Source organism: Semicossyphus pulcher, unplaced genomic scaffold (assembly GCF_022749685.1).
Source record: "Semicossyphus pulcher isolate SPU_LCO1_2020_fin unplaced genomic scaffold, fSemPul1.0.p SCAF_2, whole genome shotgun sequence".
NCBI classification, from domain to species: Eukaryota; Metazoa; Chordata; class Actinopteri; order Labriformes; family Labridae; genus Semicossyphus; species Semicossyphus pulcher.
This window is the reverse complement of record NW_027211693.1, coordinates 16,887,381-16,909,717: the sequence shown is the minus strand read 5'-3', so window position 1 is coordinate 16,909,717 and position 22,337 is coordinate 16,887,381. Positions and strand designations below refer to the sequence as shown.

The 22,337-nt window shown below is 39.0% G+C and overlaps 3 protein-coding genes across 6 annotated transcripts; 1 reads left to right on the top strand and 2 right to left on the bottom strand.

Moving 5' to 3' along the window:
* The first annotated feature begins 1,985 nt into the window (after nt 1-1,985).
* On the top strand, nt 1,986-7,139 carry pdzd11 (PDZ domain containing 11). Its single transcript, XM_069669740.1, has 6 exons — nt 1,986-2,037; nt 2,479-2,576; nt 3,368-3,508; nt 3,663-3,761; nt 4,886-4,946; nt 5,790-7,139. Exons 2-6 carry the CDS (start codon nt 2,484-2,486, stop codon nt 5,822-5,824), a joined length of 429 nt encoding a protein of 142 aa, XP_069525841.1. The 5' UTR covers nt 1,986-2,037; nt 2,479-2,483; the 3' UTR covers nt 5,825-7,139.
* A 228-nt stretch (nt 7,140-7,367) lies between these two features.
* stard14 (START domain containing 14) lies at nt 7,368-12,557 on the bottom strand. Its single transcript, XM_069669739.1, has 6 exons — nt 12,267-12,557; nt 11,987-12,134; nt 11,178-11,281; nt 10,927-11,044; nt 10,778-10,830; nt 7,368-8,787 (listed from the first exon to the last, which is right to left on the bottom strand). The coding sequence occupies exons 1-6, from the start codon at nt 12,435-12,437 to the stop codon at nt 8,581-8,583; spliced, it is 801 nt and encodes a 266-aa protein (XP_069525840.1). The 5' UTR covers nt 12,438-12,557; the 3' UTR covers nt 7,368-8,580.
* A 1,755-nt stretch (nt 12,558-14,312) lies between these two features.
* Nucleotides 14,313-21,451, bottom strand: rab41 (RAB41, member RAS oncogene family). 4 transcript variants are annotated; one of them, XM_069669622.1, is made up of 8 exons: nt 21,311-21,451; nt 20,079-20,137; nt 19,758-19,811; nt 19,359-19,464; nt 18,330-18,441; nt 17,785-17,878; nt 16,509-16,575; nt 14,313-16,293 (listed from the first exon to the last, which is right to left on the bottom strand). In XM_069669622.1, the coding sequence occupies exons 1-8, from the start codon at nt 21,387-21,389 to the stop codon at nt 16,229-16,231; spliced, it is 636 nt and encodes a 211-aa protein (XP_069525723.1). In that variant the 5' UTR covers nt 21,390-21,451; the 3' UTR covers nt 14,313-16,228. The 4 variants fall into 4 exon arrangements, with proteins under 4 accessions (XP_069525723.1, XP_069525722.1, XP_069525721.1 ...); XM_069669621.1 differs by lacking the exon at nt 17,785-17,878 and adding an exon at nt 17,268-17,361; XM_069669620.1 differs by lacking the exon at nt 19,359-19,464 and adding an exon at nt 18,783-18,888.
* Nucleotides 21,452-22,337: the final 886 nt, after the last annotated feature.

The following is a 22,337-nucleotide window of genomic DNA, read 5'->3' as shown; positions in this document are numbered from 1 at the left end:
TCTGTGTCATTGGTTTGATCATTTCCTGTTTTACTTGTCATCTTGTCTCTCGTGTTCCTGCTTTTGTGCGTTTCCCACCTGTTTTATTTCGTACCCTGCCCTTAATGTTTTCACCTGCCCCTTGATTGTCTCACCTGTGTCTGATTAGCCTCACCTCCTTAGTTTATGTAGTCTCTGTGCTCCCCTGTCTCATTGTCAGTTCGTCGTCGTCTTTTGTCCGGAAACGTTGTAAGACCCTTATTCTAGTTGTGTTTTTCTCTAGTTTGATTTTGGAACTCTTCTGTTTTCTCCTCATGACTCCTCGTGTGTCTTCCCTTGTTTTGGATTTACTATTAGACCTTCTGTTGGATTTTGGTAACCTGGAATTAGTAAGCCTTTGTTCTATGCCTTTTTTAAACTCATTTTTGTCTGCATCTGGGTCCTCTCCTCCCTTTTTGTTTCAACCAGAAACGTGACATGTAGCACAGACTCTTATGGAGAGGTTGGATGTTGAGAGTGCTTTAAGATTATTACAAACTTCACCTCAAAGTCAGCAATTATAGTCGAGCAAAGTTTATATTCTTTGATGTACTGCAACTTTCCAAAAAAAAGAAAGAATCGGAAATGCACTGATGAAGGTTTCTAACATGTTTCAGTTCAGGAAACAATTTGTTCTGACTCCCTTCTGACAAATCCTTTAAATGAGCTCCTTGTTATTTCAAGAGAGAAATGTGAAGTTTAAAGGAGGCACTTGAGAAATGACACAACCCTTGGTCCTGATTCAGTTTTGGGGGGAAAAGTTAATAGAAGTGGGTGTTTTGGCAAGAAAGAGACTGGAGAATGTCATTATCACATAATAAATAGATGGAAAGCATACCATAAAGTTCACAACACTTTCCATCTGTATTGTTATTCAGCATTATTGCAAATTGAGAAAGCTTTAGAACAACTGACACGAATTTCTCAAATAGAATAGAGGAACAATGCAAACAACAGTTGGAAACAAAGGCTCTCTATAAGTAGCTTTACTTTGGATTTGTCGAATACGGTGCAACAGTGAGCATACAAAGCCTGTAAGGTGTTTTATTTGGGCTTGTGGCTAAACTAAGCAAACAAAGAGAAGATGTGTTGGGTGTACCAGGGAATTAATAGAGTTGGAGAGGGAATGAGGCTGTAACTGCAGAGGTAATCATCAGAGTGTTGATTATTGGGGTTATGAAATGTTAAAGAAGGTGAAGTAAAGAAAAAATCCCATGCAGAGGCAATTTGTCAAAAACAGAAATCCACTTAGATATGGTTTATAGTTGATTGAGGGGGAAAAAAACAGATGTATCTACCCAATTGTCCTTGGTAAGGGATGGATTTTGTATTATTTGGTTGTATGGAAATGTGGCAACATAGCAAAGCTGGAGGAGAAGGAGGCTGTGTCACTGTTGTAAAGGAGGGGGTTCTCTACTGAGTGCCATAGGTGTAGGGAGTGAGTAGGAGTGTGGGGTCGTGAACGTTTAGGGCGCATGGACCTTTCACAAAAGTCTGAGCTCTGTAGATATTGTCTTTAGGCCCCTCCCCCATCCACAGTTATTCATTCAAGTGGCCTGTCTTTGGGGGCCCTTCTCAAACGCAGGCTCTGAACACTCAGTCCCTCTTTTCCCCCAATTAAATGTCCCTGGTAGATTGAGAGGAAAAAGAAAACTGTGCAAGAAGGACGTTAAAAAAATGTCGATTAAGCGGTACATACTTATAATAATAGACTATAATAGATAATAATAGATAAGAATATGGACATTTGGTAAGAAATTAATGTAAAATATCAACTGCAATACAGTCCATTTCTACAAGGAAAGCATTTCTGTGAGGATAATTAAAACAGGCTCAGGCAGTAGTAAGGAAGACGACAAGAAAAGCAAAAGGGACCTACTGAAGAATAAGTTTTATCGATAATCGATGGACTGTATGTTGGCGTTACTACTCCCTGACAGTAGGTGGCGGTAGTGCTCTGTGCGCCAGTCATCGTTTAGTGCAAGAAGAAGGACTTGTTTCTAGCTTTCAAGCTGGCAGGTGAGATAATTTGTTGTTTTATGGCTGTCACTCCACTATTTCATTCACCTTTTGCATCATCTTCATCTTTAAAGTTCAGGCGATGATAACAGGGATTTCTTGTTCAAAGGTATTCTTGATGAAGAGAGCAAAGCAGCTCGTTTTGAAGTTAGCCAGTGAGCTAGCTTTAGCGTTAGCTAGCGTTCCAGCTGTAACGTTATTGCTTAGTGTGTATATTCACTGTGCATATTTATGTCATGGTTTCACTTTTGTTTGAGATTTTAAGTTGGACTAAGAAACTTGTAGAGAAAATGTTTTTTGAACATAGCTGAAAACATGGTTATGTTTTGGTCCCTTGCTTGTTATTGTGCTGTAACTAATACTACAAGTGGATATAATGTTAATCAACCCACGCCAACCATAACAATGTAACTATACTTCTCTTTCTTTTGGTGTTTTCAGAAACAATGGATCAGAAGATTCCTTATGATGACTACCAGCTCCCTGTGGTATTCCTGCCTTCCTATGAGAACCCACCAGCATGGATACCCCCACAGGAAGTATGCAACATTTATGTAGAACCACACTTTGTGTTCATACATACACATATCTACTGAAGCTTTTAGCTGTATCTTCAGGTCTAAATCAGGGGACAGATTTTTCTACATTGTCAGAAAAAGGTCAGAGTTTTTATCACAGGGCTTTAGTCAAATCATAGCAGGTTGTCATATTGTTGGGTGTGATTGTAACCCCGGTCACTGTTTACAGGTGGCCTCTTTGATCTTTCTCTGTCTGTCCAGTGTCTCCTGTTCAGTAATCTTGATTCCTTTTAATGTTTTGACCTGTTTTGGTGTTAACTGTCAGCTGATAGAGTCTGCCTCCTGTGTGTTCCTGGACAAGGGATTTTAAGTGAAAACACACACGCCATTGGCTTTTAGACCAAAACCACAGCATTGACCAGGAGTGATGCAGTTGAAAGCTCTACAAAAGGCAAATAATTTTGTCGATCTACAGCGTTGAAGATTTTCTTTTTTCTTTTTGTATATTTTTATTGGAAAACAGTGTTAAAGATATGTCTGATACAAAGAACAAATCTGTATTCCAAAATAGTTTTCTCCTTTTGTTTGGTGTGCTAGAACAGAAAGATTTTCAATATGACTCGCCTTACTCTTGGCATGCCTAGCTTTTCTGCTGATTCATAATGCAAAGATCTCTGACGATTTTTGAAGGTTAAATGTTATCCGATTGATTTTATTAAGTAAAAGTGTATATAAATCAAACTCACAAAGTCATAATGGATATCATGCCACCATTCTAGCTGTACATCATCAGCTTTTCTTTTTCTTTTTAGCGGGTTCATCACCCCGACTACAACAACGAGCTAACCCAGTTCCTGCCTCGTACCATAGTACTGAAGAAACCTCCAGGAGCACAGCTGGGCTTCAACATCCGTGGGGGAAAAGCGTCACAGCTGGGAATCTTTATTTCCAAGGTGTGTGTGTGTAGCGCTCGGGTTTGGTATAGCATTAACATTCATACTTGTTGGGCTGCTGACTAATTGTTTACTTTTCAAGAAAGCCCTGAACGACCTGATTTGAAATTTGCGTGTGTGTGTGTGTGTTTGTCTGTGTGTGATGTGTTCACAGGTGGTCCCGGACTCAGATGCCCACAGAGCAGGACTACAAGAGGGAGACCAGGTTCTTTCTGTAAATGAGGTTGACTTCCAAGACATAGAGCACTCGAGAGTAAGTCAGAGCAACTGTTTTTACTGAGTTCCTATGTTTTTTTTTTAGAAGTAAAGTCAATCACGGTTCGGCAAGTTTACATTTACACTACCTGGTTGATCTGTGCTATACTCAATGCATAACTACAAACATGGACCCAATTCGATAGCCGTTAATATAATGTATACAGATAAAAAATGGGAAACAATTTTTTAAGATTTAAAAACTGTTTTTATAATTTAAACAGATTAAAACAGAAATCAAAACAACAAAATAAACTTTTTCATCAATGAACACGACATTATTTTTTGGAGCATTACATTAAGAACACAGATGTATGGATACAAAATAATTGCCACACTATCAAAACTCAAACTCTATGACATTATAATAAGACTGGACTTGTACAGAGTTTCTGCTGCTCTAAGATTGTTTGCTTAATTGTTGTGTGCAGACATCGGTGTAAGATGGGACTTTATCTTAAACCTGCCTATTACACATTTCCATCCATCCATCCATTATCCATACCGCTTATCCTGTTCAGGGTCGCGGGGGGCGAAGGGCGGGAGACACCCTGGACTGGTCGCCAGTCAATCACAGGGCCGACACATAGAGACAGACAACCTTTCGCACTCACACCCATTTGGGCAATTTAGAGTCACCAATTAACCTTACAAGCATGTCTTTGGACTGTGGGAGGAAGCCGGAGACCCCGGAGGGAAACCACGCATGCATGGGGAGAACAGACAGCACACAAAGGCCCACCTTGCCCACCGGTGACCTTGTAGCTGAGAGGCAACAGTGCTAACAACTGCACCACCGTGCAGCCCTCTATTACATATTTCAGTATTTTAATTCCTTAAAAAATATGATTGTGTCTCAGACTTACATAGTCAAACATTGATTTCTTAATTTTGTCTAAGTGTATCTTTCGATTATAATTATTATGTTACTTTATAAGCCATGGTTCATTGCTTGCTTCAGATATCTGATAGATGAGTGTTTTCCAGTGCTTCTGCCCTAAGCTTGTGGTGAACGGGGTGTATATTACAAATAGAGCCCAGAGTGCATTTGCCTCAAACAGTCTTTATCAGTGATCACCTTTGTTTTGTAACGCATTAAGTTAATTTGTTTTTCCTCTTTAGGCTGTAGAGATTCTGAAGACAGCACGGGAAATACTGATGAGGGTTCGCTTCTTTCCTTACAGTAAGTCTTGACATCTGCTGAAACTGGGATTTGAAATGGGTAAAAAAAAAAAAAAGAGCATTTATAAAGTCTTTTATGAATACACTCCCTATAAGAATCCATTAGAGCAAGCTATTATTTTAGTTTGGTTTGGTAGATTTGGCGTTTGAGAAATAAATCTAACTATGAAACATTATACATCTGTGTGGGGAGGGATTAAAATGTAAAATAATGTTGATTATGACAAAAGCATATGCATGATTCGGTTTAAAATACATGTCTAATTACTGACAAGTGACAGATGGATCAGGTATATCATGAGCTGTTACTTATTCATACGGTTAGAGAAATAGAAAGTTGTCTTTTCTTGATCAGAATTTAAGACATAGGACTAGTGTCTCGCTTTGTTTACGAACATTATTGATTTAAACAAACCTGTTACAGCATAAGAAAAGATTAGATGTAGCTGTTTTGAAGGGTTGCTATTAAGATAAGAAAGGTTGAGTAGATCTTAATTAATCATAAAGGGCATTTTTGTGCTCAGTTTGGGCGTGATAGCAGATTCCAATCTGTTTTTGATTTGTAATGTAGGCTGTGCCATTTTTCATTCCCTATTCTAAAAATACTACAGTATATATAATGTGAGGAAAGCTTTTATAGGAACATTTCTCTTACTGGGAAACCAAACCTCCTGAATGTGAAGCTCAGCGCTTGGATGCCAGCATGTCCCAGCATCCACATCCTGTAGCTGAGATAACTATCTGCCTCATCTCACAGCAACAACATAAAAACTACCTTTGGAGTCACTAAATTATATGATACTGGAAGATATATAATGACATCCCTTGTTTGTTCTTTCATCAGACTACCAACGACAGAAGGAGAGGACTGTTCACTAGGTGGCAGCAAAGAGAGAGAAGAGACTGGACATTAGCGTCACCGCACGTCATCACCCTCCTCCCACAGACTCTGGCCTCCATTCTGCCTCAGCTTCAAGATGACTGATGTATGACTAACATCATTCAAAGGACAACATCTACTCTGTTATATACTTGTCTCCCCTCTTACCCAGAGATCTGAGTCGTCCCTTATCTCCTGTGACATAAGATGATCGGGATGTATCAAAGGGAGGTCCTTTTTATAGTTTCTTTGAATTCAAGAATTTATAAGGCGAAGCTCAGAAGACATTTTATATTATGAATTATGTAAGTGATACATCCTCTCCAGCCAAGCATTACATTTATAGCCCCTGCACAATTTAATTAAGCATCACCTTTATTCCCTTTGCCTCACATCCTTATACAATGGTTCTGCTGTAGTCTAATTATGTTTTAATCCAATACAAAGGAGCACTTGTATTCTGTACACATTTACCCTGATGACACTGAGACACTGTATATACACTATGTTGCTAGTTTATGGTAAACAGAGCTTTCTTAGTGCAGTACAACTTTAAGGCACTACAAATGATCATACAGTCTGACTATCACCTCAGCACAAACAGTAAATCCTTCACAAAGGGAGGATTTATTATTACTGTAATAGTTGTGGCTAGTTTTACTTTATAATCTGGTAATAGATTGTATATAAATGTAAAAAAAAAAATGTAGGTTGGATTTTAGTATATTGACACTGTATGGTACAAATATATATTGTAAGAGCAAATAATGGTGCAAGACTTCTGTTAGATTTTAAATATCACTGACCTAAACATCACTGTGAATATACTACATATCCAGTTTTTAAATATTTAACAAAACAACTACTAAATGTGTTATTGTAAACTAAAGTCTTCATTTGGTTCATGTTTCATACATACACAAACTACACCTGTGCTGAATGATTTTGTACTTATTTAATGTATAAATTTGAGGTGCCAAACTGAAGTATAAGTTCTTACATGCTGTTTAGTGCATGATAACAGCTCAGCAGTTTCTAAGTCGAGTGCTAAAGCCTGTAATGTGTGTTTGTCTTTGTGCACTGTACACCCTGATGTTAGCTGGATTTTATTCCAACTCTGTCTGGTACTTTTAACATCGTTCTTAAGATGTGCTCATCAGTAAATTCAGCCTATCTGCATCCATTAAAACATTTCTAGAAGTTTAAAGAAGGCGAATACTTGTGGATGTTACTGCAGTATGTATACAATGAGTTTGGTTTTATTTGTCTTGTTCTTTGGAACACTAATAAACTTTTGGCTTTCCATTTGTTAAACGTTTAAGTGTTTTTCATACTAGAACATGACCATGGCAGTGTGATAAGAAATACAGTGTTTTGAACCCTAGTAACCTTTTGTCTTTGTACTTGAAGAGCATGAACCAGAGCTGCCAACTGACCGGTTTGCTCTGGTTCAAGAAGCCAAACTTGTTCCTCTTTGTAGGTCGGTTTCTCTTGAGGCCGGGTGACTGCATTCCTCAGAAGAAGACAGTGACAAATGCCAAAGTAGGTTAACCTTGTGAGGTTTATTATTTTCTCTTTTTAAAAGTCAAGACTGTGTTACATTCTAAACGTCAAATATCTTCAGAAGAAAAACCTTACAAAAGTCTGCATTGCTTCATTCCATCGTCTTTTCCCCATCATTACTTCATCTGAGTGCACAGGAACTTCAAATAAATAAAAGATATCCTTTATGGTCATTCCAATCCTTCAGGTAGAGTCTAACTCAACGCACAAAACGCAAACTTTACATGTTGCAATCTAACTGGATTCTCAAAGATCTGCTACTGATCCCCTTCAATGCAAATCAAAGGTCTGAAGAACTTCAATCGAGGATCAGGTTACATTAAGTGTATCTAAATAAATAAAGTGAACCTTCAAACTGTCATGCTGTATTACACAAAGAAATACAGTGTAATTGCCTTCTAATTATGACTAAAATCAATAAAACGTTCACATTTAAAAAAGTGTTTGTTTTTTTGCATTAAGCTCAAAAACAGATTCAAGGTTGATGCCAAGAGCTGCTTCACAAACCCAAACCCTTTCAAAATAAAAGGTTTTATGTTAATACATCAATATAAAACCTAACAGTCACTAGTCATTTTGATGTCATTTAACAAAATAAAATGTAGCTTTTTTAAGTGTTTCCGATTCAGGCTCATTTTTGATGAGACATTTCACCTAGATTAAAATCAGCCTGCAAAACCAGTTTGTGTAATGTTTGAGGTTTAGAGTGATCTCTATTTTCACAGTGACTTGCAAAAGAAAAGAGCAACCATTGGACATCTAAATACTCTTAAATCATATTTGTTCATGTGTATTTTATATAGCTGCAACTAAAAAAGGCCCGTCAGAGGACCCGTTGTAAAGGTAGTGCTGTAACTATGACACATTCAAACCCCAACACCTCTCAGCCTGTACACTGTAAAAAACAACAATAAAAAAAGCATGGCAGCAAAGACTGGAGAGACGTTAGCTTAGTTCAACACGGACTGAGGTGAATGGCAACTTGATCTGTGCTCCTTTCTGTCAGGTATGACGGCTGTAAACACTTCATGCTCTTGCTCATCCGTTAAGGCACGGTGGTTTGGACAACTGGATAAATATTCAGGAGTATTAGGGCGACATCACAGAGAGCTGGAGGTCTCAAGTCTTGTTAAATTTACGAGTCCATCCCCCGACCTCTCCCTCACCCTTCCGCCCATCACTGGGATGTGATTTAGCTGCTGTCCTCGCTGTCCTGAGCGTCCAGCTTCGAACACTCGTCCACGTTTTCCAGCGACTCTGCCCTCTGTATGGACAGCAGCGTGGGGTCCATCATGGGCAGGGTGTTCTGCTCCGGGAGCAGCCAGGGCTTCTGGTCCGGAGAGTTCTGTCGTTTCCACTCGGGGTAGTCCTGACCCGCCTTGTGTACACACCTCATCACCTGGAAGGAGTGGGCAGAGGGAGAACATGATCATGAGAGGGCAGCAGTCTGACAGTTAGGATCACACCACACCTTCAGTCTCAACAGAGATTAAGATAAAGCTGGTCACGGCACACTGAGAACAGATAAGCTGTTTCATGGGTTGAACGTTCTTACAGCTCAAGTGTAACATGAACAAAATCTAAGATGTTATTTAAAGTATTTGTAGTAGTCATGTTCTAATCATTATCAACTGTCTACAGCATGAGCTCCACCTTTTATATTTTTTTTACCACAGCCAAGGAGGTTTGTATTTTTTTTTTGTCCTCATGATTAAAAAAACTACAACTACAATTTTAATGACACTTTGAGGCTTTAAAATTTTTTTGTTTTTCTAATAATTATCTTTATTTAATTTCATGCTTTTCACCATGGCGTTTTGCTTACCAACAAACATATATAATAATACCATGATGTAAAAGATAGTATATAATAGTGTATACTATCTTAGGATGGAGTCAGGCTAACATGAAACATTAATACATTTACATACACAGGAAACATCAGACACATTCATTCATCTTACATGTAACACAAATACCTATCATCCCACTCCCTTACCCTCTGCAAACATCACACACACACACACACACACACACACACACACACACGCAGGGCGTCATAAATGCACTTCCATACCTCACTGAATTGTTTTGTTTTACTGCTATCCTCAGATAATGTCTTTTCTATGGTCAAATTAATATTTCTTATTCAAGTAGGAGCTTCAGGTTTTTTTCCCAGTGTCTTAAAATGAGCTTCTTATAAACAAGGGAAGAGAACATAATCTGCCATCCCGTAGCATATCTTATTTTTTCGCCATCCTGAATGACACTCATCTCAGCTGAGAATTACATTTTTGTTTTACAAATAACAGAAATCCATTCTTGAATTTCATTCCACACTTTGCTCACTTTTACACAAAGCCAGAAGGAAAGCATAAGGGAGTCATGAGAGCCACACTTCACACACCTATCAGAGGAATCTGGATAAAACTTATGGATTTTATCTGTAGTATAATATATTCTGCAAGGTGCTGCATAGGCTAAAGACGAAACCAGATCCAGATTCTCCCCTTTAAAACACCTAATATTTACCAAACAGAAACATATGTGTCTAAATAACAACGGATCCGACTCATTAATAACTACAATTTTCCTCTTTTACTTTCACTTGTTTTGAATATAATAAAGTGCAATTGGAAAAATTGTTAGCTAATAGCAACCCTACTTTAGCCTCTCATATTTAGGCACTTAGAAACATAGTAAGGCCCCACAAGCCCTAACAGCTACTTCATCAAACATGCTGATCTGCTAAAAAGCACTTTGTCAGATGTGTTTGGTTTGGTCTTTTTTCCGCATGAAAGGACGGCAGCCTGGCTGAAAAGTAAATTTTTAAAAATTACTTAAAGACTTATTCACGTTAAGGATTTTTGTCTTTGCCCTTTTGGTATTTTACCCTCTTAAGGTCCTTCTTCTTCACTCTGTTTTATTTACTCTTCTACAGCAATTAGTACCCAACAACTACGTTAGGTTACATTGTTGTTAATCTACTTGAACGTCAAAGTCATGTGTTAAAGCCTTAAATAGTTTAGTTGATAGAAACTACTGTTCTGGACAAAGAAGGTCAAGGTTTCTGTTGATTTAAAGGCACTTAAAGGCAGCAGCACTTTCTCTCAGTCACACTTTGGTCTAAATAGTTTCAATCTCCGGAGGATTTGAAACCTGGTGAACGAGTTCTGCCAGCAGAGAGAGCAGCAGCCCGAGCTGAGATACTTCTTTGTCAGCAATCTTAACCAGTACAGGCCCTTAAATTGGGTTTCTATGGTTACTATTGTCCTTTAAGACACATGAAACCTACCCTCCCTTATGCGCACACACCTATTACACACTTCTTATTCACATCATGGACACACACACACGCCCACACTATAACACACTTTTGTTTTACAAACCTTGGGAGCAAGGGCTTGAGACGCTTTGTTTACCACCCACTTTGGAAGAGAACCTGGAGCAAAGAGATGAGGGTAAACTTAAGAAAAACAGCTCAGGGAAGAATTGAAAAGTGTGAAAATAATAATGTAGTTACTTGTTTTGGACTTACCTTTGGGGTCAGCTTGTGACAGGTATATGAAAGAGCAGCTGTTCGGTCCTGTGGGCTTGATCAAATAGCCTGTGAGGAGGGAGATGGCCCTCACAAGGTTTCTGCGAGGAGGGTAATTCTGTCATCGGATAAAAACAGAATAATGAGACATTTTCTTAAAAACACAAAAGGTGTCAGAGAGGTGTAGAAATGGCACATTGTAAAGGCAGTGTTTGCCATGTGCCTGGGGGTGTGTGGAGGAGGTGGCGTACCGGGTGTTTCACTGAGAAGTTAATGATAATGTACTCGTCATCCATCACCCGCCATGAGCGCAGGCTCACAACATCTCTGTTTGTAATGGGACGTGGACAACGCCCTGCAGGAAAAAAAAGACACAAATCTGGTTATAACGTGTATGTTGACTTCCTGTATTACCCGCTTCACTGTACACAACCTTTCACTAAGGAGTGCACCCTTGTTATGACATTAAATACACTGGTAGAACAAGAAGTCACTCATTCTTCATGCCTGAGGGCTTTAACTGCTTAAAAAGTGTAAGTAGACGAATAAAAGACAATTAAAGTTAAAAGGTACAACGGTACGATGCACTATAGATATGTTAAAAGAAATAAATCTGACTTGAGCATATAAATATGGACAGAAGAGCTTGCTGATGTGAAAATACTGTTAGTATTGTTTACATTTGACTATGATTTCAACATAAAGGTCTGTTTAACTCTATTATTTGCAAAGAATGACATATAACACGGAGCTTAAATAAAAATATCTTAGTGGCACATACACACTGTTTGTTATTGCATTAAGAACTTTATAATTTCTTCAAAACAAAGGGAAAATAATGGATTTTAATGCCTTTTTGTCTTTAAATAACACTATTCTTCCATATAGGCTACAATTAAAGAACATAAACACGAATAAACTCCAAATACGCACTTTCCCCTTTCATTTGTGTTCTTTGTTCTAACAGCAGGTAAAACTTGGTCAGGTTTCTGGTGGGTCACTTTCAGACACAAACACACTGAGGATAGGATTCAACAGATAATAAATACAAAGTCCTTACATGAGTAGTAGCCCACATCAGCATTAGTAGACAGCCGGGCAATGTCAAAACTGTCCAGCATGGATGGGTCCCACTTCTTACGGTATTGGCTGTCGTGAAGGACGTCGTACATGGTGGCAGCTGAGACATCTTTGATTGTCATTTTACACTGAAACACACAGGCACACAAACTTTAATAAATTAGCTTAAATTAAAAGTTCACAGCAGACTACAGAGAAGTCTATAATAATCTTATAGAATTGGTTATTTCTAAACATTGTCGACCATCAAATGTACTCACCTTGATTTTGTGGATTTTAGGTGCGTTATTTCCTTTACTTGCAGGAACTTCGACCCACACTTGCATGCCGTTGTTATCATATTTGTTCAGCCAATTCCCCGCTGATAAACACTGCTTTCTAAAGTCGGTGAAGGCCGCATCATCGGGTAAAATACTCGCCTGAAGAGACATCTTGTTAAAAAAATATATTTCTTCTTAAAAAAATAATCTTCTTTCCTCAAAACAAATCTGTCGACCTGCTCAGTCCAGTCAGTGTATATGTGCTTCAGCCGATCAGTTGAAGAGGTTTAGTTCCTCTGTACAGAGTGTTAACACGAATATATACAAGCTGATCACCAATCAGGTCCAGCCGGATTTTTGCCATTCCTTTAAACGCCTCTCCCGCTGACGTCACAGTACTTCCTGAATCCAGGTGTGCTACCATACGCAGGTACATCAAGAGTTAAAGATTTGTCCCGCCTTCGTAGAGACAATCAGCTACTTCCAAGAATCCCCACACATTTTTTAAAATAACACAACACAGCTACTAAGGGTCTAAATTAAAACCAGACGAAGGAGTTGAGTAAAAAAGAGCTGCTGTGGAGTTTTATGTGTGAAAGTGTGAAAGATACAAACATGGCTACGCGTAGTAAGTAGGCTGAACACTGTGGGCTGCTCGGGGGAGTGGGTGGGTGGGTGCGAATTGCTCAGTGTTGATGAATCCTGTAGGATCACGAATATAAATGTCAGTAAGCCATTAGTTATATATTACTTATCTAAGCCTGAATGTGTCATCTGGACTGTTTACTTTTTAAATTAGTTTCTGATTCAATTTTAAGCCCATAATTAAATAAAGTATGAATGCTTTTCTAAAATATTGCCCTAATGGATTGGAAGCTCTCCTTGGGATCAGTTAAATAAATACAACAGCCACAAATACGTGGCCTTCTTTACAACTAAAAGCAATAGGATAATATCAAGATAAAATGCCCCATTTCCTACATGCAACCAGGTCTAGATTTTGCTGATAAACCCACTAGATCTTAGGCCGCCTTGTATAAGTTTGGACACACTTTCCCATTCACTTGTATGAGAAAATGTGTCCCTAGGGGCCGGGGGTCTCCTGCTCGCCTCTCCGATGCCCCGGTCAGGCCCCGCCCTCATTGCTGTATAACATTTTGATTAATTATCATAATACTCATAATCATAACCCACATAACACCTAGTTATTCATTTCTGTATTTTATCCACTTATTATTGATCCACAACTGCCATACCCCTCAGATGTCCAGGATCCTCAACACAAACCTGTCATACAAACATCCAGCCACACACACACACACACACACACACACACACACAATACCAGAGTCTAATTTCTACTCCCAGACTGTAATGATATCAACACTTACAGTCGTAACTTTTCTATACTATTGGTTTATTATATTTTATTTTATTTATTTTTTGGTTTGTCTGTCTGTTTGTTCTGCTTATCTGTATGTGTCTTTTTTTCTGTTCAATGTCACTACCTTGTTTGTCATGTATATCCACCAAAAAAAAGAAAAGAAAATGTGTCCAAACTTTTGACCGGAAGTGTAAGTTTGTTGTAAGATTTATGACACCCCGTTTCATACACACACCTTTTCCATCACTTGCTTTAACAGATTTTCTCAGATGTAGACCAGTTTTTGCTCTTTGTGCAACCTCATGTTCATACTTAGCCACACCTTCGTGTTATAACATTGCGTACCTGTGATGCATTGCCCAATGAGTTTCAGTCTACATTGGCGACCTGTGACACGCACACAGACACACCTATAAGTGACAGGTTTCTGTGCTTTCTTTCCATCAACCTGCCGGGGGCTGCTAAAGCTGGCACATTAACATGATGGAGCAAATGTGCATTGTCCCTTCTTAAGTAACATAAACATTCAACTCAGGTAACGTGTTATACACTGTGGTGATTTACAGAGCATGTGGGAATGATGGGATCCAGAGAGTACAATATAAGAGGAAGTAAAATAATGTGGAGCATTTTCTACTTTAGAAAGAAAAGGATATCAGATGTTAAATTTTGGTGAAATATCTTTATTTTATTCCATGTGATAGGTCTACACTTGTGTTTCTTTAACTCTCCTTTTTATACATCAGATAGTAATAGTACATTATTCACACAAACGTTGCTAAACACGAGTAGACAGCATATTTCAAATGGACAGACACAATTCAGAATAGCACAAAGCTGAGTATTTAGTCAGTGACAAGTAATAGAAGAGCTGCTCATGTTAAAATGGTTGTTCAATGTAATTAAATACTTAAGATTTTTAATCCATTTTTAAAACGTGGACTCAAAACAAGCTACAGCAAATGACCAGTGTCTTTTGTTGTGCTATGGCTAGTTAGTTGGTTTGTGTTACACTGTGTGTGTGTGTGAGTGTGTGTCTGGAGACGGTGCAGCCTTTACCTGCGACTGTAAACCAAGCGACTGACTACACACACTGCAAAAAGTTATGTTTTTAGCAGTGTGACAGACAGGAAAAACCGTTACCGGGCCTAAATGTCGCCTTTAGGTGGAGCCCCGGCAGACACGCAAACAATAAATAAAATAATATTTCAACATGCGTGTCAGCGTCTGCACTTTTGGTCAAGCATACAACGTTATCTGTATGTCCATGTTACAAAATAAATAAACACATAAAACCAACAGTCCTACACAGGCAAGAGCAATACAGCGAAGGATACTGCAACTAACTTCTCTGCACTTTTTACAGCAAGGGTGTTAGTGTTAAGCGTAAGCTGTATCTGAGGACAAACTTCTATCTACCAGCTCTACAAAACAACTAGTGAAGCCATGAACCAGTCAGCAGGCTTCTCTCGTATTTTTACAATATTGTGGCTTGATTCAGTGCACAACGTTGGTGAACAAACAAGCAAGGCATCTGTGTTCTTATCCATAGAAATCCTGCATGGTGAGCATGCTGCATGTTCTTGCAATAGTGTAATAAACACAACACAAATGGTCGATGAGATGGTGGGTTACGGGTCATAGCGACCAAAGTGACGACTTTCCAACAGCGTGGAAAAACTAAATACTGGCTTTCCTTAAAATCTCCTACATAAAGGGGCATCTAGTAACCGAAAACTCCTCCTCAGACATGTTAGTATGCGTGCAGCTAATTTAACAACATTGGAAAGACATTTGCTATAGTTTTTATGCAGATAGCTAGCATCAGATTAGTAGCCTTTCTAGTGAACTTGGGATGGCTTCCATTGATGCCGATGGATATGCATTTCCTCTTTAAATAGGATGATGTAAATTTGGTCTTACTACTAACACACTGTTGTATTTGGCAGTTTAAGCCTACATACGTGTTTAAACAATACCTAAAGAAGGGATCAACAATCGAGCCTAATGCGGTTACATGATGGTTAGCAATGATGTAAATTCACTGGTAATATCCTGTCTCTACTTCCTCAAGATAAGAAAAAAAGTCAAGAAATAATCCCGAGACGGAACAGATTTAGGCAAACTCTCCATTTAAAATAAAAAAGTAAAATACAACGGGCTGAGAACTCAACCTGGCAGAGTCATTTAAATAATCCCAAGCAGTATTACTTTACAACAATGACAAGAGTAACAGCACTAAGAATCCAAACTGTGCAATAACTCATGAGCGGTTAGCTATGTCAGTCTGCAATCCTATATAATGCCATGCAACTGGATGAAAATCTGAACATATCATTTAACTTATTCCTTGTTTTAAATGTTTACGTTTGAACATTTTTTTTGTCCAGATAATCTGTTTCAATACAGGAACGCACATCCACACGGTTACTCCGAAAAGTCACTGAGTTGAGAAGAAAAAAAAGAAAAAAAAGACAGGTCCTCCATCCCAGTGGCAGTGCGCCAAGGGTGGAGAGAGTGGCCACTGAGAGACAAGCTGTTGGTGTGGAGGAGACAGGCTGGGTGAGGGTGAGGTGTACTAGCATGAGCAGCTGCTCTCGGTGACAGTCATCTCTGGCTGTTTCTCCAGTTTGATGTCGATCACTGAGAGGACTTGGTTAAGTAACAACAGGGATGATTTAGCAAATTTCACTTCTTAATTTTCCGCAGTGCTATCTGGCAGCCATCGTTTTCTTTTTTCTGCTGAGTAAACTGAGAAGCATCCGTTACCAGCTTTTCTACTATTAAAGCCATGGCTTTAAATTCAAGAATGACAGGACGGCAATGTTTTTTGTTAAAGGCAGCTTTAAAAAGGATACTGTCCTCTTTGCTTTTCTCTGGTGTGCTGTCCATCCCCGGCAGTGCGGCAGCAACACGGCGGAACAGCTGTTATAAAAAATAAATAAAAAGATAAAAAACATATTAATGTAAAAATATATGACTTTCATAATGCAATTCTACTCATTCATTTACCCACAATAGCTTAACACAACCACAGATATTAAAAAGGATAGTTAATGCACGTTGAAACTGTACTGAGGAATCTCAGATGATTAATACATTTACATTGCCCGGCATTGTATGTCATACATCCCACCCGTGCTATCAAATGACAGAAGTGATCCAAGTTATTACAAGTGACTCCTAAATAATATATTTAATTACATAACAAGCAAACACAAGAAACAGTTAAAGCAGTGGTACAAATACAATAATAATTGCTGGTTTAGATAACAGCATTTAAGCGAAGGTTGTCATGCTAACCTCCTTCACTCAGCAAATCCATTACAATTTAACAGAATCACTTTGAAAAGCTTAATAATTTTAAGTGAATCAGACAAAAAGTACTTGAAGATAAATAAACACAGAAGCAGTAGTCGTGTGAAGACCACGTGAACTGATACTGAAACATCTAAAAGCAAAGCCTGTGGGAGGAAAAACACAGCTGATAGCAGAAAGCACTGAGAAGGCTAAGACATGTCGTGTTCAGCCACAGACGGGGAAAAATAGTCGGAAAGGAGCGGAGCAGAAGTGAGGGCAGAATTAGCTCAACTACCTTTAGAGATCAGAGTCTCTACCTGTTTGACATTGTAGCCAGTCTTTGCGCTGGTTTCAATGAACATGACATTCAGTTCCTTAGCTCTCTGCTCGCCCTCCTCCGTGGTGATCTGTCTGCTCAGGTAGAAGCAGAGAGAGGGGGGAAGGGGGGTTGGATGGAGGAACGGACAGATATGGAGAGAAACAGCAAAGAGGAAAGGCCAAAAGGAGAGAGAGAAAGAGATATAGGGAGAGAGAGAGAGAGAGAGAAACAAACAGAGCTCAACACGGAATCTTGTTTTGGGTGGAGAAGAGAGAGAGGTTAGTTTAGTTTTACATAGACAGACAGAGAGGAAGACAAGGGGAGAGAAGCTGCTGTGCTGAGTAAAGATGAAGCAGCAGGAAAACAACTCCACCCATTCAATAAACAGCCACACTGATCTGTTTAATGACCACATGGAGGTTGGAGCACAGGTTGGCCCTCCCTGACCTAAAGGACATCATGCCTGCCGGGACTATTTGTCAGTATTACACCTGCTGTTGCTGCTGGACACCAACCTGTTTGACGTTATAGCCAGCCTTGGCACTGGTCTCTATGTACATCACATTGAGCTCACGAGCTTTCCTCTCTGCCGCCTCAACAGAAACTTGCCTGCCATGGTCCCGGGGAGGGAGGGGGAGGGAGTGGAGTGGAGTGTGATGTTGAGGGGAAACACACACAAAAAAAAAATCAAAATGACGTGGAGAGAACAGAGCAGGATAGGTGAACAAAAAAAGTAAAGCAAAGAAAAGAGGCAGAACAGAAATATGATCAAATCATAAGAAATGAAAATGTATAAATAAAAGGTACTCAAATCACTAATTCAAAGGTTGAAGTATGTAAAATAGCAAGGGATGATAAAAGTTAAACATAAGATGAGATGCGCCGAAGGGAGTAAAAGTGGGATTCCAGGCTTTGGCAGAGTTTTTAATACTATAATAATTAATGCTCACTTATTCTAATAATAGTAGTACATACTATAAACGTACAGTCTATCAGACATTGTAACTAGAATAATAAAATAATTATAACAACCTTTCACACATCTCACTCAACCGTGTACCTTTTATCCGCCAAGTCTGTTTTGTTCCCAACCAGCATGATAATGACATCACTTCCTCTCTCTGTTCTAACATCGTCAATCCACTTTGAAGTTTGTTGGAATGAATTTAGATCTGTGGGGATTAAAAAAAACACACAGAATTACTTTAAAACAAAAACAACTTGCAGCTCAACAACACATTGGTTATGCTAGCAATTGTAAAAAGCACAAGCAGGGATTACTCTCCGTTAAAAAGGTAGAGGATATTAATTAAACATAAATAACATTAATTAGTCGTGTTATAAAGCAAAAGTATTAAGAGGAAAAGCTTGAAGAAGGAAAATATACATAAAGAGATACTGAGGATTATCAGTTGAAATATATTAAGTGGCAACAATGCCTAGGTAGCTTCCTTCAACTTGCACTAGACCCCTACAGAAAGCTTAAGAGCTTAAGAGCACAGCCCTGACTCACTGGTGATGTCATAAACAACCACGGCAATGGTAGAGTCACGGATGTAGCTGGGAATTAGGCTACGGAAACGCTCCTGTCCAGCAGTGTCCCAAAGCTGGAGTCGGACCTGAGGATGGGAGCGGAGGAGAAGAAAAGGACAAGGAGGTGGAGATAAAGGAGGGGAAATTTGGAACAACAAAGTGGAGAATAGGACAGACATAAAGGAACTGCAAGCCAAGCAGCAGAGATGAAAATGGCCTTTTATGGAGGAATGACCAGCATGCAAAAAAAAGAACTGTAAAAGGAGGCCCTGCTGAATCATTATCTAGTGCTATTTCAGAGGATCTATGCCCATGAGGTGACATTTGAAGACATTTTCCATTTTCACTTCCATCAGCCTCATATGCAGCAGCATTTAGGAAGCACAGACCCCCTGGACAGTGCTGGAGAAATGCTTTAGTATCACTATGGTTGATACAAACTGTCTGGATTTTCATGCTGTCCAGTTGGGTTTGCCATGCTAGTAAGTGTACTTTTCTTTGCCCTCCCAGATACTAAGTGAAGGACAAGGAGGTGAGGCAAGGCCATGATACCTACTGGCTATGTCATAAACCACCACAGCAGCAGCTGAGTCGCGGATGTAACTGGGGATGAGGCTGCGGAAACGCTCCTGTCCGGCTGTATCCCAGAGCTGCAGCCGAATCTGTGGCCAGCCGTGAAATGAATGTGGGAAGGTGGGGAGGGGGCATTTCGTGACCCAGCCAGGGGATGGAAGGAAAACAAAAACTTGAAATAATGATGGGAACTAATAACATTATCACATGTCTAACAAACTGGATGGTAAAATGTAGGAGAATGTAAAAACAATGTGAAATGGTGAAAGGAAAACAAATGATGGCTACTACACAATAAGCAGACGCATGCTTTAAGCTTTTCTAGCAGAATTAAAACTACTCAGATGGGAATGACAATTAGATTTAAATTTAAAGGGCTTACCGTGCGATCTTCTAAGTACATAGTTTTTGACAAAAAGTCGATGCCAATTGTCGCCTGTTAAAAAAAAAGAAGAATTGCATTAAAAATGTTGGACACAAAACTTGTATCTTTATAAAGGGGTTTCATTTCCATTAACTATGGCTCTTTTTCCCAATACTATGCTGTTGCAAGTCATCATGTGCACATCATTAATAAATGTTATTAATTACGCTTGCATTCAAGTCACAATGTCTGCTGTGAAATATAAATATATATAATATAAAAACATAATCATAACTTATTGATTAGATTGATCATTTCGTGATGAACAGTTGATATTACCTGATAAGTGTTGTCGAAACTGTCATACATAAACCTGGTGATGAGTGAGGTCTTCCCAACTGTACAAACACATTAACAGATACTTGAAAAGGTCATGTAAGTAAAATCGTTATTTTACAAGGCAAAACTCAACTGTTAAGAACAAATACCCTATTTTATCCCTTCTAATTTTAATCATATGAGTAAAAAATCAATATGGCTCAGTGACAGTACATGGTGAGTAAATCGCTTCCATCATTGATGCAATGTGGATGGCTGAACCCACACGCTGAGCTGGCAGTCTGGGTGGAGCCTCAACATTTAGAAAAAATGAAAATCGCTCTCAACTTTCATCATTTATTTGTAATGGGAGACTATCAGTGCCATATACGAATATTAACTCTAATATACAGTTGCGTTTTTATAAAATCAGTGTCCGTCCCAGGGAGCTGAAGTTAAATGGTCTAGGAAAGGCCGACTGCTGAAAACGTTAATCTTACGCACGAGCCGACGTGGCTCTGCAAGGTTCTGCCATAGGAAGCTAACAGCTAGCTAGTGAGTGGAAAAGCGCTCACTTACACGGACAAAATAGGATAAACTTAATATTTCTTTACGTATTTGGGGCAATGGTTTGAAAGCAAGGGTCCTTTACAAAATCTTTCACAGCCACAATTATATTACGTAGTGCACATCAACATAACTTGCTAGTTACTGCCTAGCATAGTAACTGCAAGCTAAAAGTAGTTAGCCAGCTAACGTTACCGTTAGCCACAGTAAGGCTGTAGTTAGATGATGCTGATGCATCACAAACTGACGGCCTCAATTAGGACACTGTAAACTACACCAACATGACAACAAATTAATCTTAAGATGCATTAGTATCTTTAATGACATGAAACGGTTACTCTACGTCTTCTTGGCATTTATCGTTACGAGTCGAGGTGTTTTGCTAGCTTAGCGATTCACCGTAGCAAGCGATGCAATTACATCATTGTGAAAGAGATAAATGTAATTTTCATTAGCTTTCTTGACACATTACATTCCCTTAAACACGTTGTTGACTCTTTCACAATGACATTTCGCTTGTTTCATCATTGCCTGTGGATGTCCGGTGGGTAACTTTATCCAGCTACCTAGCAGGAAACTAGCTAGAGAAGCTAGTTAGCTACGTTAACTCTTAGCCACTTCTTCAAACATATTCCCAGCATCCGACCAAATTAACACTTGGTTTAAGTAAACTGCTCCCTGCTTACCACTCTGTTCGCCCAGGAAGACGAGCTTGAACTTTCGGAGAGGGTTGCCAAACTCTCCGCCGCCGGTCGTGGTTGACATTTTGACAAAAAAATAAACAGCTAACTAGCTGACTTGGCTAATGATGTGATGTCTAGACCGGAGAGCAGCAAGTACTGTATCTTTATCCTGCACGAGCTAGCGCTATTGTTTTCTTAAAGGTACAGAAGAGAAACAGCGCCACCAAGAGGCAGACATGGAGGGACACCAGAAGAGCAAAGGTAACTAGAAGCATTGCACATATTTGCATTACTTTATATTGTCATTTCTCCTTCGTGTCGAACAAAATAATGTTTCTTGGATATTGGCATAACAGATGGAAAAATATTTCAAACACAATTTGTAGGCCTATTCTCTAGATCGTCTCTAGATCAGATATAACTGTTGACATTTTACTCAAGCTAGGTTAAAAACACAGATAAAAAGGTATATTATGAAGCTGACGAAAAGTAGGCCTTTCAAAATCAATGGCTTTCAGTGTGACTCAGCTTTGGGGCAAGTGGGCTTTGTGAAAGCCACATCACTTTTTAGAAAATGATTTTTATTCTATCTTTAGCTGTGTGATTCAGAGCAGTGAGCAACTACTCAGAAAAACCTTTCAGAGCATTGTTTGTGTCAGTGGGTCTTAACCTCAGTCCAAAATAAAGCTTCTGCTAATGGCAAACTTAAACAAGATTAGTTAAGGAGAATTAGTTAAAATAAAATCATATGGGGAAAAAATGGGGAAACAATTGTGTGTTTATTCATTTTTCAGTCAATCAAGAATGACACAAGTAAGATTTTTGGGGATATTCATCCCCCAGCTGTACAATCTGTCATAACATATCATGGCTCTATGACACGGCAATATAGATCACGGATAAATAAAGCTCTCCATTTTTAGTGTTTACAGCACATTAAAAGAGAAGGTCCACAGTCTATACTAAGGGATACTTAGACAAAGAAAAATGTACGATATAACTTTATGTTTTGCTATGATGGCAACAGAGA